At 43.0% G+C, this 17596-nt stretch overlaps 1 protein-coding gene and 1 non-coding gene across 6 annotated transcripts; both read right to left on the reverse strand.

The window, feature by feature from the left end:
- Positions 1–3820: 3820 nt before the first annotated feature.
- Positions 3821–3927, reverse strand: LOC141415937 (U6 spliceosomal RNA). Its single transcript, XR_012440888.1, has one exon. It is a non-coding gene; the product is annotated as a U6 spliceosomal RNA (small nuclear RNA).
- Positions 3928–5552: 1625 nt separating this feature from the next.
- LOC109687117 (RNA-binding protein 4) lies at positions 5553–16035 on the reverse strand. 5 transcript variants are annotated; one of them, XR_012439697.1, is made up of 4 exons: positions 15889–16035; positions 14814–15236; positions 7105–9558; positions 5565–6324 (listed from the first exon to the last, which is right to left on the reverse strand). XR_012439697.1 is itself a non-coding variant. In XM_020164837.2 (4 exons), the coding sequence occupies exons 2-3, from the start codon at positions 15223–15225 to the stop codon at positions 8891–8893; spliced, it is 1080 nt and encodes a 359-aa protein (XP_020020426.1). In that variant the 5' UTR covers positions 15226–15236; positions 15889–16035; the 3' UTR covers positions 5711–7326; positions 8882–8890. The 5 variants fall into 5 exon arrangements, 3 of the variants coding, with proteins under 3 accessions (XP_073905882.1, XP_020020426.1, XP_020020427.1); XR_012439696.1 differs by having other exon boundaries at positions 5565–6405; XM_020164837.2 differs by having other exon boundaries at positions 5711–7326; positions 8882–9558.
- Between the last annotated feature and the right edge of the window lie 1561 nt (positions 16036–17596).

Consider the following 17596-nt stretch of genomic DNA (forward strand, 5'->3'; position numbering starts at 1 on the left):
GTCTCCATCATCACCCTTACTGGAACATTTGGCAATACCCTGAAGGCAGACACCGTTGCACCCAGTTCATGTATTTTGTGGCGCCTAGCCCAATTTATTTGCTTACTCATTTATTGTGTATTCTCATAAAATTGTGAAAGGGACAAGAAATGAACTGCCCCACTAATAAAAACCCCAGTGCCTGGAAACAATCCTTGAAACACATACAGTGGCATTCAATAATAAATGTCTATGTAAGCCATCATTTGAATGTTTCCCGAGTATGTTCTGTTCCGTCTTCTCAGCCTTCCATCATTCATTGCTTTAACAAGTAGGACCAGAGGGATCATGGGTAGCCACACTCTGTTGAAATTATCCCGGCCTATGAGTTTAGAGTTCAGCAATCTAGGGGGATGTAGCTCAGTGGTAGAGTGCTTGCAGGTGCTGTACTGCTTGCACCACACATCCATCAGTCTCCCTTTTGATAGCAGTTAGCATGGCTAGCTGAGGCCACCGTTAGCCTTGCATAGGAAGAGCTTGAAAACCTCCATCCCCTACACGTGTGCAGAGCCCCTTAACACTGCAGGTCCATTTGCCAACAGCTCATTCGCATTTCAGTAGCTTCCTCCTTAAGCTTTCTACCCAACAAGCATTAGGAATCAAGGGCCTTTTTTTTTTTTTAAATCCACTGAGGAAGGGCAGATCATTTAACTTTCTAACCCTCAGTTGCCTTAATTAACGGGAGATCCTGCCATCTGCTGTGTTGGGTTCAGATTAGCACAGATGAATACATGGTTTGTATTTGGCCCTGCAAAACTACCCTTAGACTTTATCTTCCCCTGTGGATTCCTGGAGCTGATTCTGCCATTTCCTATACGTCAGTTCTTGGCAGTAGAGCTCTACCCTGTTCTCAAGAAAGCCTTCACATTGATTCTTTTGACAACTGACAGCTTTTCTGGGAATGTTACATTTCTCCTCTCCTTCTTCCAAATCTCCAAGGACAGGAGGCTTTCTGAGGATCACATTTGAGACAAATCCTGACAAGCCATAAAGCCAATCTTAGGTAAATTGCTTCCCTTTTCTGGGCGTTCTTGCAGGCAGCCAACCTTTTTCTGTCCTTAGGACAAGCTCCTAAGGACATTAAGAGTCCAGAGGACCTACTGTTTTTCTGTGCCTCACTTCTAGCTGCACTATGTGACTGGCAATCAGGGGAAAGGGGTAGGCCAGAAGCTCCTCAGGCAGGCCTCAAAGGTGAGCAAGGCTTCTGCCAAGCAGAGCTGAGGCTTTAGTAGTTCCATGTTTCCTCTGCCACCCAGGGAATTCTCACTCTACCTAGGGAAATCTGGCTGCTTTTCTCCCAAGCATTGATATTTAAACTAGGCTGGGGTTTATTTTCCCTTGTACTTCTAGTGCCTCACAAAATGCTGCTGCTATGGCTAGGCCTTGCTTGGGTGAGTTCCTATAAGCCTGCCCCTTTTCCCCCAGCTGGGCCAGGAGCATCCCTCATCTTCATCATGCCTCATAAACATTCACAATCTCTCTAGGCTACTGATGGGTACAGTTCTATTTTGAGAGAGAAATATTTTCAAGTTTCAGTCTCAAGGCTTTACAAAAACTATTTTAGTAGGATTACATAAGTAATTACCCATCTTCTGAACTCCAACAATGGTTTTACATTTCTCATAGCAATTGCCATTTTATACCATTTGTTAGTGTCTTTGTATGTCTTAATCTTTCTCTGTTACTAGGTGGTAGTGGTCAACTGTAACCACAGAACACTATGATTTCAGATCTTATGTTCCTAATTACCTATCCTATCTCGGTAGTCTTTTCCCTGTGCCCCCTTACTGGGGGTTGAACTCAGGACCTCACACTTACTAGGCAGGTGCTCTACCACTTGAGCCACTCTACCAGCCCTTTTTGTGTTGGTTATTTTTGATACAGGGTCTTGCTTTATGCCTGGACCATCCCGGACCAAGATCCTATTTGTGCTTCCCCATAGCTAGGATGACAGTTGTATGCCACCATGCCCAGCCACTGGTTGAGATGCAGTCTCACAAACTTTTTGCCTGGGCTGACCTTGAACTAAGATCCTCTTGATCTCTGCCACTGAAGTAGCTAGAATTACAGGCTTGAGCCTAGCTTCTCACTAGTCTCTTAAGATCTCCAAAGGGAGCCAGCACCATGACTTATACCTGTAATCCCAGCTACTTGGGAGGTGGAGATCCTGAGGATCACACCAGCGTGGAGTTTAAGGCTAGCCCAGGCTAGACCCTATCTCAAATAGTAAGAGCCGGGCATGGTGGTGCTCACCTGTCATTCCAGCTATGCAGGCAACATAATGGTCTAGCTGGTTCAGGTATAAATGTGAGATCCTATTTCAAAACTAAGCAAAGCAAAAAAGGGCTGGAGGTATGGCTTAAGTGGTGAAACACCTGCCTAGCAAGCCTAGCCCCACTATGGTCAAAAAAAGTCTTTGCAGGACCCTCTCATCTCCTGTGCCCTTAGTATTCAGTGGGGTTTTCTTCAAATCCTTTAGGCAAGGCCTGGCCCAAGGTGCTCAGCAAATGTTAGGGTGGGAGAGACAACCTATCTACTTACAGTTTATCAACCTCAGGAATTTAAACCCTACTGAGATATCCCTTTGAATCACTTCTTCACCAGTATGGTTGGGGGTGTGGCCCAAGTGGTAGACCGCCTTCCAAGCCAAGCGCAAAGCCCTAAATTCAAATGCCAGTAGTGCAAATAAAAATCAATCCTACTGATTTCATGACTAGGGAAGAGACCTCTGTAACATATCAGACAAACCTCACATTTGTAATGTTATTTCCTTTTGTTTCTCTTCAGAGTGAACTTTTTTTTTTAACCTAAATAGTTTTAATGAATCCACAGGTAAGGAATCCAGGATACAATGCAGCACCAAATGTACCTACCACATATCAGGTTATATTCTAGAATCTAAGGGTATCACGGTGAGGGAGACCAAAATCCCCTCTCTCAGAGTGTTCATTTTGGCGGGGAACAGAAATCCAAAAAAAAAAAAAAATTGGTAAATAATGATAGCATGAGTAAAGAAAAAGTCAATATGGAGATGGAGTGTGAGGAAGAAGAAACTTTTAGTTGGGTGAGAAGTTTTCTCACAAAGGATGATGGTTCAGTAAAGACCTCAAAGAAGTGAAAGAGTGGGTCACGATAACCAGGGCAAGGGAATGAATTCCAGATAGAAGAAACAAGTCTCCGCTGCCTAGGACAGCAAACTCACTTAGAAAGGAAAAATACATGCTTATTGCAGCCACTTTTCTTTTTCTTTTTAAAAAATTGTTTATACATTTATTCATATGTGCACACATTGTTTGGTCCATCTCTCTCCCCTGCCCCCGTGCCCCTCCCCTTCCTCCCTGCCCCCCTCGCTTCCATGCAGAACCTGTTTTGCCCTCCTAACCAATTTTGTTGAAGAGAAAACATGAGAGATAATAAGAACAACATAGCGTTTTTGGTAGTTAAAGATAAAGATAGCTGTACAGAGAGATTCCTAGCATTGCTTCTATGCACATGTGTATTACAACCAGAACTGGTTCATCTCTACCAGACCTCTTCGCTACTTTCCTGTCACCTTCCCATAGTGGACTCTGCCAGTTTAAGATTACTTTATTTGCTCCTCTACAATGGGCATATCAACCACTTTCAAGTTTTAGGTTTCCTTCCCTTTCCTTATTCCTCTTGTATTTGTTGGACATGTGTGACCCATGTCCAAAATACTTCAATTGTTTTAGGCCTATAATACACATATGTGGAAGAACATACAATTTTTGGCCTTCTGAGACTGGCTAACTTTTCTTTTTTAAATATGGAACGCTTCACAAATTTGCGTATCATCCTTGCGCAGGGGCCATGCTAATCTTCTCTGTATCATTCCAATTTTAGTGTATGTGCTGCTGAAGCGAGCACCGGAGTGAACTTTTTAAAGAAAAAAAAACCTGGGCCTATTATTCCTGAGCTTCAAACCTGTATCTTCCCATTTTTAGTTAAAAATGAAATCCCTTCATATAATCTGTTACAAGGCTTATCATTAACTAGCTTTTCTCCTGCCAGAGCTGCCTTTCTGTTGTCTAATGGGTATCATCCACTTCCCAGTCATGGGTCTTCACGTGCTGCTGCTTCTACGTTTGAGTAGCTGCCCCACTCTTCAGTCTCTATGTTTGTTTTCACAGTACTAGTCACTCCACAGTACTGATCACAAATATAATGAAGATGTGCTTATATGTCACCATTTCCATGAAGGGTACAATAAAGCTTAAATAGAGTCCATCATTAAACTTGTTTATGGAAATTAAAATTATAAATAAAATGCCCACTTTAAAAACTTCTATGATACTTTTTATTGCAGAATGTTGTCACTGCTAATCAATATCCTACATTTGGTCATACATTTAATAATACGAAGGAAAAAAAAACACCCTGTTTGCTTTTCTGCTCAAAGAAACACTTTCCTGTTTTTCTTTTTTTGGCAGTACTACTGGGGTTTGAACTCTGCCTCATGCTTAGTAGACAGGTGCTCTATCAATCACTTGAGCCGCACTTCCATTCCTTTTTTTGTGATGGGTATTTTCAAGATAGGGTCTCCCAAACTATTTGCCTACTCTGGCTTAGAACATTGATCATCCTGATCTCTGAACTCCTGAGTAGCTAGGATTATAGATGTAAGCCACCAGCACCCAGTTTTTTTTGAGGCAAGGTCTGGCTGTATTGGCTCGTGCTGGCCTCAAACTCACTCTTAGCCCAGGTTGGCTTGGAACTCACCATCCTCCTCTCTTAGCCTCTTGAGTGCTGAGATTACAGGCATATGCCACCACACCCAGTTGACATGTTCCTTTTTTTCGGTAGTACTGGGTGTTGAACTTAGGGCCTCATGCTTGCTTGCTAGGCACTTTACCACTTAAGCCACACCTCCAGCAACTTTGCTTCTTTTATCAAAACCATCTTACTCAATTCAATTAAACCCTAATCCTAGCAGAAATAGTAACACCTTTGGAAAGAGAAACCTCTTTCAATAGTTCGTAAGTTAATTTAAATGCATACACACATTTTGGGGGGAGGTGATGCTGGGAGAATAAATTTAGGGCTTTGTGCTCTACCGCTGAGTTATACCCCCAGCCTCTAAATTAAAAACCTTTTGTTTTGTTTGGCAGCACTGGAGTGTGAACTCAGGGCCTCATGCTTGCTAAGCAGGTGCTCTTACTGCTTGAGCCACTCCACCAGCCCTAAATTAAACTTTTTCTTTTTAATTAAAAAGGACAAACATTGGGGAAAGAGTGCTAAAAGGGTTTTTTGTTTGTTTTTAAAGCAGGGTCTTGCTGTATAGCCCACACAGTCCTCAAACTCAGCAGTACAGGCTGGCCTTGAACCCAGTCCTACTTCCTGTGGTGTATGCCACCATGCCCAGCTAAAATGTACATTGTTTATATTGGTGCAGCAATCCAATTGAGTCAACCTGATAAGTCCTTGGAGATGTTCTGGCTCAGCCTTTTCCTGCTGCAGGACTTCCTGTGAGGTTTCTATCACTAGTACTCTAGGTTTGTTAGCTATTGAACTGGAAAGAGCAGCTCCATATTTATCAGCTCCCTATTTCTAAAGCTATTGTTACTCACCTTACTGAATCTTCAAATTTTAGATGTCCACTCATTTGAGTTTTGCATAACTGGAAAGTCAGAAAGCACTGGTAAATAACAGTTACACAAAAAGATTTAAGTGTTAGAAACGTTTATTTGTCAAAAAAAAAAAAAAAAGTGGGAGGAGTGGAGAAAAACAAGACTAAATTTCAGCTAATGCTGTACCACGATCACAGGTCAGACAAAAACAAAACAAAACAAAACAAACAAACCAACAAAACCCCCAATGGTCCTAGCAATTTCAGAAGATTAGCTTCAATGTTAAAGAGTCCAGAGCTAACAGAGAAGAGTAAAAGGCTGTTTGTCACTACAAGGTCATTTTAAAGGGAAAGGAGATGCTGCAGGTAGGCAGGGAGAAAGGCTCAACTCCTAGGGAAAGCAAGGTAAGAGGGGTTTTTCCACTGTATGGAAAAAGGGGATGCCAGCATAATCCTTACCTAGGGCTGTTCAGAGGCTGAGGATATGAGGAACAGAGTGAAAGGCTACAGAGACTAGCATCAGAAGGAAAGAAAAGTCAACTTAGAAGAATTAAATTAAGAAAGAAAACATAGTTGGTCACAAACTCCTTTGTTTTACTGAAACATGAAGCAATGGAAACATCCCGGCAAAGGGGACCGCGCGGAGCAAGTTCTCATATATGACCGCAGCCCGAGGGTTCAGTCCGCAATTATCCTACCTGAAAGAGAGCACAACACAAGAGGCTTACACAATGCCTGGAGAGCAGCTTGGCTCCGAGTACAAGGGCCCTGGTCCCGTCCTGTATTCCAGGGGAGGGAAAAAACAAAGAACAAAACAAAACCAAGTCAGACTGGATCAAACTTATATCCCACAAAATTACCCAGGAGTCTAATAGCTACATATAGGAATCTAATTATAACTATATATAAGACAATATGCAATCTAGCTGGAAAACTGCTGTGTTAACATTAAATTCCACTTTCTCATCTTCTTATCCATCTTTTTAAAGCAAGATAACCTCTGTGATAGAAGGCTCCAACAAAGGGCATACATTATCAAGAATTACAATTTTAACTTTGGGATCTAGGAAAAGCAAAAGATGCTGAGATCTCAAATATAGTCAACTGCTCTATTCTTTTCTTTTCTGAAAATGGGACAAGGTCTCCTCTTGAGTAGCTGTGACTACAGTCACATACCACTGGGCCCAGCCCAAATACATTATGAATATTTCATTTTAATCTTTCAAAGTAAACTTTCTGAAATGACAAGTCATAAAAGGTAGAGTCTCAAGGAGTGGTTGGTCATTCATCCATTTCCAACACATCTCCATGTCACAATGTCACAGATTTAGAGCCATAATTCCAGTAGTTCCCCTAGTTGACCAAATCTCCCTTGACAAATCAAAAGAAGAAATCACTGCTAGGATTCTCTTAATTCTTCCATTGATGATGGGAACTCCAGACACCAATGGCTGAGGGAAAAAAAAAAGTTAACTCACACCAAGTTCCTCTACTTATTACAGACAAAGGGCCAAATCTTGGTCTTGATCTGTGCCAATCGACTTCAAAAGTTGTGACGTTCTTGGATCAGTTCTGCTAGGGTGAGACCCGAATTTGGATCCCCAACAGTTCTGGAGTATTTCATCCTGGCAGCCTCATTAACATCAGGCTCCTGGGACTGCAACCAACTCAGGGTTATTCAGTCCATTTGAGGTTCACACCTGGAAGGTAAGTTTCTTTAAAAGTCATCACTAAAAAGAGGTTAGTTGAACAACCACTGCTTGAAGTTAAAAATCACTTCTAAAATGCCCTAATACCCTTAAAGACCACAATATGCTAATTTGTTATTTAAATTTGAACTATACTTGAGAAAAAATAGAAGTTATATGATGGATTGACATCAATTTACTTCAGAGGTATCTCACCTCATGGGAGATCTAGCTATAAAAATTAGTGGCAAACTCCACAAGTACACACTGTTGCAGGATGGTCTCAGGAAATCCCAAGTCTTACTGACACAATTGTATATAATGTAATTTATCAAACATTAATGCCACATTTGCTTCTCACTTCATGTAATTTTTTTTTTTTTTTTTTTGCTGGGTACTGGGGCTTGAACTCAGGGACTCACACTTACTAAGCAGGTGTTCTATCACTTGAGCCACTCCACCAACCCTACTTCTCACTTCAAAAAAGCAAATTTCTGAAGCTTTGTTTTCTTCTACACATTTACCAAAGGGGGGGGATGAGTTAGGAACCCTGGAAGCTCATTGGTAACTCAGTTCAATTTCATTACTGGGTGTCCAAGTAATGCTCAAAGTACAAGGAAAACTATGAGAATAGCCATTTTCACTCTGATGAAGAGATTTACCTGTCTCTAGATACTCCTAATTATTCTTGCCATGCCAATACCTTTGGTACACATTTCAAAGGAATTTTCAGTTACCACCTATGGGATTTTATGCACGTCAGAAAATTACCAATTTATCTAATTCTTTACATGTTCTCTTAAAAAGCAAAAACTGCTGAAGGAAATGGGAAGGATATCATAGGCTACAAAAGAAATAGGCTTAAATGCCCCTTCTGTATCTGAATAAGGAAAGGACTGCATGCGACAGTATCAGAACATTCACAGTTCAAATAATTGTCTTAGAACTAAACACAACATTTGTAGGACTTTAGCTGGCTTGCAGATGGGATACTTGAAGAGCTTCCTTTGATACAGGCTAATAGTCCAAGAAACAGTTTTGCTAGCAAACTGGAAACCTAAGATTATATAATTCTCACTGTGATATCTATTACTAATTTCTGAATCTGTACCCTTCAGCTTAACATCACAATGACTTTGGTAAAGAACATGGGTTTTAGCCAAGCCTGAGTTTGAATTTTGGTTTTACCTCTCATTTAACTAAGTAACTAAGGGCAAAGTACTAAGCCTCTGAGCCTTAGTCCCTTTCCTCAATGAGAAAATACTTATTGTCTACATGATATAATATACACAATGTTTATAACCCAATTCTGCTTACGACTGATTAAAGAATATTCACACTGACAAGCTGAGTTTGTTCTTCTCACAGTGTGTAGGAGCCACACACTAAAACCTCAAAAGGCCAAATGCACCTGTGGCCTAAGCTAGAGAAATACTGGAAACATAGAATTTGTACTTTTTGGATATGTTCCTGACAGCAAACAGGTTGCTCGAGCGTCTTCTATGAAGCAAAGGTCTCTCAGAAGGGAACAAAATGGAATCTCTTAACCACAGCACCCCACTCTCACCTCCAGTTTTTAAAAGGCTGAGTACCGTGCTCGGTCCACATACTGCTCCCGCTCATACCGGGCCATGTCATACAGAGAATTCCGTGCAGCTGCTGAAGCCTGAGCCAGCTCACTCTCTGGCCCATAACCGTAGCCCTCTCCAACTGCAGGGAGCACAGCTGCAGTACGACGCAGCGGGCTCCTGTCCCTTCCATAATAGGAGGAAGAGGAGGCGGCAGCAGCAGCCATTGCAGCTGAGGTGGCAGCAGCACCAGAGTTCTGCAATAGGTGTCTGTCATAGGGATCAACAGAAGTGGAGTTGAGGTGACTGGTCACAGCTGAGCTTTGGACTTGAGGCAGATGAGACATGGTCTGCTCTGCATAGTTGTATGCGGAAGCTGCTGCCGCCGCCGCCACCGCTTCATAAGAGCGAACCCGGTAACGCTTATAGTAGTCGAGTGCTCCATAGGCATCGCTGTAATACATGGATTCCCCGTAGCCCATGGTGTAGGGTGTGCGCACTGCTCCATACTGTTCATTGTACTGCTCAGTAAAGTCTGCCACACGCCCTGTACGGTCTACTGGGCACTCTTTGGACCAATGTCCCTCTTTCCCACACCGATAGCAGCCACTCTGGTCTCCCATCCCAGGGGCAGTCCGAAGCCGGCTGGTAGATAACTGCACATGCATTCTTTTGCCTTAAGGAAATAGATTAAGATGATTAATTATAACAGTGATATTCTTAATCCTCCCCCAAATGAAAGTAAACATAAGATACACATACATACACATACTCTCCTGTGACTGTATTTCAGCCATCCTTCTAAAAGTGTTGAAGTTTCATTACAGTTGACAGCTAGAAAATGTGAGTCCTCAGAGACAAGTTAATCCAGACCAGGCCTCCTCATATACTTCTGTCTCCCCAGTTCCTCCCAACATAAAAAGTGAAAAACTTTCTACTTCTAAGACCATCATTAATTTAACAATTCAACACTTGCCAATACTGCCAAAACAAAATTCAACAAAAACTCAAGTTATGCCAAATTTATAAGGCATCTTTCTCATGCATGCCCAAGCATGGATTCAGTCCTCGGCACTGTTTAAAAAAAAAACAACAAAAAAAGCAACCAACATGTATCTTCTTTCCCTCGTTTCCTCTAGCATTTGTGCAGGTGTCACCAGAGGCTCTGCTGGGTACCCAACACCTGACCCATCATCATCTGCATCTCTTTGTTTGGGTGGGACTGGGGCTTGAACTCAGGGCTTCATGTTTGCAAAGCAGGCACTCTACAGCTTGAGCTACACCTCCAGTCTGGTTTTCTCTGGTTATTTTGGAGAAGGGGTCTCATGAACTATTTTGTCAGGGCTGGCCTCAAACTGAGATCCTTCTGATCTCAGCCTCCCAAGTAACAGACATGAGCCACTGGTGCCTGGCCACATCACTCTCTTAAGGCCTGCTCAGAACAAATCCCTCCTCTGCCATCAGTAAGTTGATCTCTCCATAGCAGAACTTGTTCTGGATGAAGGTTTTTTTTGTCACTACTGGTGTTTGAATCCAGGGCTTTGCTCCTGCTAGACAGGTGCCATACTGCTAGCCCTGGATGCAACTACATGACAGGAGGTCTCATATCCACCTGTAGGAGACAGTTTGGACTCAGGATGGCAGCCAGGATAGGTTAGTGTAGTTCTATCACTTTAGTCAAACTCAGTTCTGGTCAATGTTTAAGATTCCTACCACGTCAGTTTCCAGAACTTGCTGCCTCCAACTTAAAATCCACTCTTTAGCAGAAACAAAGGTGCTCAGGCTTCTGACCTATGCTGCTAGTAGGTGCATCCATCATCACCATTGAGACACTCAAGACACCAAATGGCAATAATTAACTGAAAGAAGCATTTAGTCATACAACCCACTGTTTTCAGAGATTTAAATGGTCCCAATTAATTCTTGGATGTTATAAGGGCTACAATGCTACCTATGCTTAGAACAAAAACACAGATCTCAAATAGAGTGTTTTCTATAACTTAAACTAGAGGATTACAAATTACTTAGCTTCCAAACAAACATGCACAATGACATTAAACTACATGACAGATATAAACTGTACTCTATTCTGAAGTCAGAGTAACCATGCCAATCTAAAAAGCAGTTAATCCAGAGACTTAGAAATCACTTACAAAGGAAAAATTCAACTAAATTTGTTCTTTACTTTAATAGATTGTGGATCTGATTTTTAGAGAAAAAAATGGAATGATTTTACCTTGATGTTTCTATTAGTCTATTTATTTTGGCGGCACTGGGTTTGAATTTGGGGCCTCACACTTAAAAGGCAGGTGCTCTTAATGCTTGAGCCCTCCACCAGCCAACCTTGATGTTTCTAATATTAAATCCATTCCTGATTTTTCTTTATAGAGGGTGGAAACTCTTTAAGATACTAAACATCTGTGGCAAAATCTACCTCTGTGTAGTTGTGAAAAAGGATGCCAGTTTAAAAAAAAAAAACAAAAAAACCCAAGAACCAAAAAGATCTGTACTGGAAGTGACAGGTGTTTTATTTTTTTCCCCCAAATAGTCTTTCCAAAGATTACAACCAGCTTTTAAAACTTAAATCCCCTAAAGTTCTTTGCTATGAAGTACCATGTCTATTACCTTTAGGAAGCATGTCAAAAAAAAATTTGAAAGACAATTAAATTTTACTAGAGGTGGACAGGCCAAAAGATTAGAAGATTTTCTGAGATCTCCAAGTTACTGAAATCTTCCAGTATTTTCCAGAAAACCAGCCCAATAAAAATATTTTCTCTTGAAAGTGGAAACAGAAGAGAATACAAAAATGCCTGAAGTGGGAAACTTGGGGTCCTAATTTCTGAGCTCCTACCATGTGTGAGGATCCAGAGAAGGCTATAGATGTAGTTAATAGTACTCTGATTTAATGCTAAAAAACGACACCTCTACATCTCTCTCCAATTCAGCTGCCTGAATGGTTACTTAGGAACAGCTTCCTTATGACTTCCTATGAAACTGTGTTCAGTGCTGCTTTTGGAGAGGAAACAGATTTTGAAAGACCCAGGTAAACCCAGAATCATTAGACTCTAATGCTTCCTTTTATAATATAATGCAGATGCCTAAATGGCATCATTAACATACAAAAAGGTTCAAAAGATGCCTAAAGTTGCACTTCACACAGGCCACTTTCATTAGTAGGTGACTGAAATGACTCTAAATTGGAAGAGTCCATGGCCATACCTGTAATCCTAGCTACTTAGGAGGCTGCAATTTGGAGGAATGTGGTTTGAGGCCAGCCAAGTCAAATAGTTGGTAAAACCCCATCTCCAAAATAACCAGACCAAAAAAATGGACTGAAGGTGTGGCTCAAGTGGTAGAGTGCCTGATTTGCTAGTGTGAAACCCTGTGACATTTGAAGTACCACGCCCCACCACCCCCAAAAAAATGTGAGCTAGGTGTAGTGGTACACTTATATAATCCCAGCACTGGGAAGGCTGAAGCAAGAGGCCAGCCTGGACTACAGAAAGAGACTCTCTTAACAAAAAATGACAAAAACCACCTCAACTTATTATCTGACACTAAATTTTCTCTTGTCAAAAAAATAGAGCTAGTTACAAAATATCTGTGTTGGAGGGAAGGCTCAAGCAAGTAGAGCACCTGCCTTATAAGCACGAAGCCATGAGTTTAAACCCCAGTACCACTTAAAAAAAAAAAAATCTGTAAGTATAACTAGGATAGACTGCTCTCTCCTAGGAGCCAGGCAGAGAACATGAAAACCAAATAAAAGATTTTTCTTTCCAATTCAGTTTATCATTTGCACTTTCTAAGGAACTTATATTTAAAAAAAATCTCATGGATCCATTGCATTATTCAGATATCCACATCCTAAATTAATTACAGCTGCTTTATTAAAACTATCCTTGGGTCTGGAGGTGTACAGTTCAGTTGTAGTAAGTGGGCTTAGTATGCACAAAACTCTTGATTTAATCTCCAGCACCAAAAAAAAAAAAAAAGCAAAGCAAAAAAACCCACACAATCATCTTAAACCAACTCCTCCAGTTAACTATTTCTCTTTACATATTTTCACCCCTTTCTTTACATTCAATTGTACATTTAAAAAAGTAAGGGCATGCAGTATTACTTACTAGAAAATATATGCAATTTGCACCTGACTTGACATCCTTTTACATTTTGCTTGTTACCTGATAAAAGCCTCCCTCAGAGTTGGGGGTGTCAGGGCTCAGTGGCAAAGCACTTGCCTAACAGCATTTTTAAGGCCCTGAGATGGCCCCCGCACCACGGAAAAAAAAAAAAAAAGAGAGAGAGAGAGACAGAGAGAGAGAGAGAGAGAGAGAGAGAGAGAGAGAGGAGAGAGAGAGAAAGAGAACCCTTCTTCCTTATCACCGCTGTCCATCCATGAACATCTTCCCACATCAAATGTAAATATTTAAGAATACTTTCAAAGCTGAAGTACACCAGCATTCCCAAATAATAAAAAGAAAAAAAATCATATAAATTTAAAACAGTAAATAAGGAAAGTTTAAGCACATTTTAAATAACCAGAATGGAAACACTCATGGTTGCAAACAGCACTCACCTTTCATCAGATAGTGCTTTTACTGCCCAAACACTTTCACATTTATTACCTCATTCTAGTCTCACTACCATCCTGTGAGGGAGGTAAGGCAAGGATCATTAACTCTATTTTGTAAGTGGGGAAAAGCACAGAGAGGTTAAAACACTTGTCCACTGTCCACTTGCTGGTTAACAACAGCAAAGCCAACTTTTGCCTTTTGCTTAAGCCAGGAAAGAAATCCCTAGCTGAGGCCAGGAACACTGATGATGTTCCTCTAACAATCTCCATTATTTACACACTTCCTTACCCTTTTCTGGCCAACCTTCCCTCTTCCCCCATGTTTTTTTCAATCTGTTTTCTAGGTTTAGCAGAGGACCTTTAAGTACTCTTGACAACTCTTTTAGTGGGAAAAAAGAGTGTTGACTTAGGAATCAGACAAGTGGCTGTGAATGTGTGGTCCAACATGACAATAATAAAACCTTGTAGAATAGCATTAACAAAACTTTCTATGATGATGGAAATATTCTATCTGTATGCTAATACAGTAGCTGTTGTCCTCATATGACTACTGAGTACTTGAAATGTGCCCAGTAGGAATGAAGAAATGAATTTTAAACTTTAATTTCAATTAATGTAAATGTACTAGCCATGTGTGGCTAGTGGCGATCATATTAGCACAGTTCTAGAATGTCCGAACAACCTCTTGTGGCATTAATAATACACATACATTTATTATCAGTATAAACAACTAATATACTTGATGCCCTTACTGCAATTTCCTCAGAAGCAAGGCCATCATTCCCATTCAACCTTGAATTTCTAGACATTTCCTTTTTTTCCCTTAGGACTAAATAGTAGGTTGAGCAGAATAGTCCATGGCATGAAAAAAATCTGAGAACCCAAAAGACTCCCCCAAACCCAGACTCACTACCCAGATTTATAATATAGGGCTCCCTGCAGATACCTTTTCCTTCTTCCCACCATTACCCATCACCCAAGGCAGCAGAGTACATTTAGAATTAAGCATTTAAACTCTCAAAAGGCCTCTTGCTCATATCAAAAGGAGCAGGGAAGCCATAGATCTTTACCTTCGCTTTCTCCCTTGGGATACTCATTTCCCCAGGCAGACTACACTTCCAACAGCATTCAAATGAACTAAGGCCACAGGACATAGTAACCCGCAATCTGTGATTCCACACAAACCTGAAACAGGGAAACCTATGCTTCCCCAAGAGTAAATTATGCTTAAGAGCAGTAAACATAATCTATTATTTCCAGTTAAGAGAGATCACCCTGCCAGTCCCATGGTCTTGTAATTGTGCCTCTGCCCTGAGCTACACCCCACTGAGCTCTGCCACCACCCCAGAGCAGTTCACCTTGAAACTCTGTGTTATCAAGGCCCCTGATGGCCTCCACAGCATCCTCTGCCCGCTCCATGTGTACAAAGGCATAATCTTTCACGATGTCACATTCGATGACTGGACCATACTCCTCAAACTTGGCCCGAAGCTCTTGGTTGGTACAGGTGGGACTGATGTTGCCCACGTGTAACTTGGTTGAAGCTTTGCTCTTATTCTTGCTGGCTTCCACGTTGATGTTCACTCCGTGCAGCTTGTAGTGGTGCAGGTTACGTATGGCATCCTCAGCCGCCGTCTTGTCCTCTATGTGCACGAAGCCGTAGTTCTTAATGATGTCACATTCCAGCACCTTCCCATACTGCTCAAAAAGGGAGCGGATCTCCTGCTCTGTGGCCTCCCGGGGCAGGTTTCCGATGAACAGCTTCACCATCCTGACACAGCCTGGGAAAGAGACAAGATTTCAAAAGTCAGGTGCGGGGTGGGATATTTCATTGCACTGCAGCATTGTGCAAAGTTGTCGGCACCTTCAAGACCCTCCAAGAGACCTTCCTTATTCTTCCTCGATGGAGGAGGGGCAGTTTGCTCTTGAGTGGTGCAAGCTGTGTGTGACCCGCAAGCAGCAGGTCGGGGTCAGAATCCAGTCCAACATCTCCATGAGATGAGGCGCATTTAAGCAACAGGGTTGGCCCTTCCACGCTTTAAAGCGAGGGGGGAAAAGCCCAGGAAGGCAGGAGGCATCTGAATGTCCCTGGTAACAAGGTTTTGGAGGGAAATCTGTGTGCCTTTCCATTGCGCGGTATCACCTTCCAAGATACTCTAAATAACAAAAAGACTCCGTTTCTCCCCCACACCTGGACACTCCCGCAGCGCCCGCCACCCAAGAAGCCCAACCTCCAGCTCCATCATCCCAACAAAGACTCGGCCCGACCCCTGCCCCGCCCCCTCCGGAGAGCCGGCCCCGCCTCCTCTCGTTGTCTTCCCGCAGACCTTCCACGGCAAGATGGGAAACCCAAAACCTGGGCCATTCCCGTCCGCGAGAGGCTCGGGCCGGCCCACCCTGGGCTCCTCACACACCCAAAGGACGCTCTCGTACCTCCGGGTGGCGGTGGCGGTGGCGGCGGCTCCCGCGTCAGAGAGAACCCTACAAAATGGCGACGGCCGCACGAGCCTCGGCGCGACCGGGCCCTTCCTCGCGCGCCAGCTCACGCACGCGCGAGTGCGCGCTGCCGCTTTCCCCTCCTCCTCGCGGGAGCCAGGCAACCAATCCCACGGCCGTATACAAATGCCTGTCCACCACGGGGGCGGGGCCAGCTGGTGACGGCGCTGCGGAGCAGAGGTCAGCCAGCCCCCAGTCCTGACCAGCCAATCACCGCCCTAGGTGGGGTTAGCGGCTCGCGCGTCTGAAGGGCTCGGGGCTCTAGCACTGCCTTAGTGAAATCGGAACCCCGGGGAAGTCACTAAACCATCACAATGGTTGGGCCAGCTGGGGAGGGGAGGCCGATGACAAAGGGCTATCTCACTGGCTCCGCCAACTGGGGGTTTTCTTAGCGACTTGGGAAGCTGAATGCAACGTTTCAGAAATCTAGGCGCGCCACATTTTTTAAGCGAAACTAGGCATTTTTTTGGTGACTCTTTAAACAATTTTAAAAATGCTTTCATTGCAAACGTGTTATTCATTTGTGAGGAAACTGAGACCCAAGGAGCAGAAAGATGATCTGTGGCAGAACTGGGTTAGGTCTAAGAGGTCGTGTTTTGTTCGCTCGTGAGTATACGTGGGCTGTTTTCTCTCTCGCTACAGTCTAAGCTCTAATTGTCCATCCCCGTTCCTGGTTCGTGGTGAGCACTCCAGAGGAATTCTTGGTGCAGAAGCCCAGAGAGTCCTGCTTTGGGGGGACAGGGTCTCCACGTCCATACCAAGCTGCTGGAGGTCTAGGCAACTGTGAGGTTCCCGGCTCTCTACCGTTCAAAATCCAGCTGCGGTCCAAGGGCGCCTCCTGGTGGCAAAAGGGAAGCTGTTAGATGGGTTTCTCGCAGATTATGGAGATTGAGGGATTGAGTTTATCTCATCCTAGAGGCGCCAGGGTGGTTGTCATTCATCATGCCTCAAGAGGTGGCCGCGTAACAGCGTCTCTGATACCTCAAAGCACAAATTCCCCAAGCTGTCACCCCAGCTACTTAGATCTGTTCACGGAATCCTTTTTGTTTCCCAGTCATTTCGGAAGAGTCAGTCACTGCGCTTCCAGTTTTAATAACGGACACGCATACTTGACCCTCACCTAATTCTGTTTGCCTCTCCCTTTCCCTCCGGTTGGGCATTTCCAGTTTCTCTCTGCACTCACAGTTTCTACTCTCGGACACCTCTAGAGATTCTCTTGACCATTTCTGAAATAAGTTTTACTGTTATCGTTACCTAAATGGCTTTCTTCCTAGAGACTTCTCAGAGTCTGAATCTGCTATCGCCCATCTTCATACACTGTATTTTGGATTCTGTCTTTCCAGTTCCCCAGTTTTTCTGAGGTCTCCACAAAACTAATGTCCCGTCCAGAGTTTTCTTTTTTTTTTTTTTTCTTTCTTTTCTTTAGAGACAGGGTCCCAGGGTGGCTTTGAATTTGTGATCCTCCTGCCTCAGCCTCTCAAGTACTGGGATTACAGGCATGTACCACCCAGTGAGATTTCTTTCTTTCTTTCTTTTCTTTTTTTTTTTTTTTGTGGTACTAGGGTTTTGAACTCAGGGCCTCATGCTTGCTAGGCAGACCTCGAGCCACTCTGCCAACCCAAGACTTGTCTTTTTAATGCATGAT

Source organism: Castor canadensis, chromosome 1 (genome assembly GCF_047511655.1).
Source record: "Castor canadensis chromosome 1, mCasCan1.hap1v2, whole genome shotgun sequence".
Lineage (NCBI taxonomy): Eukaryota > Metazoa > Chordata > Mammalia > Rodentia > Castoridae > Castor > Castor canadensis.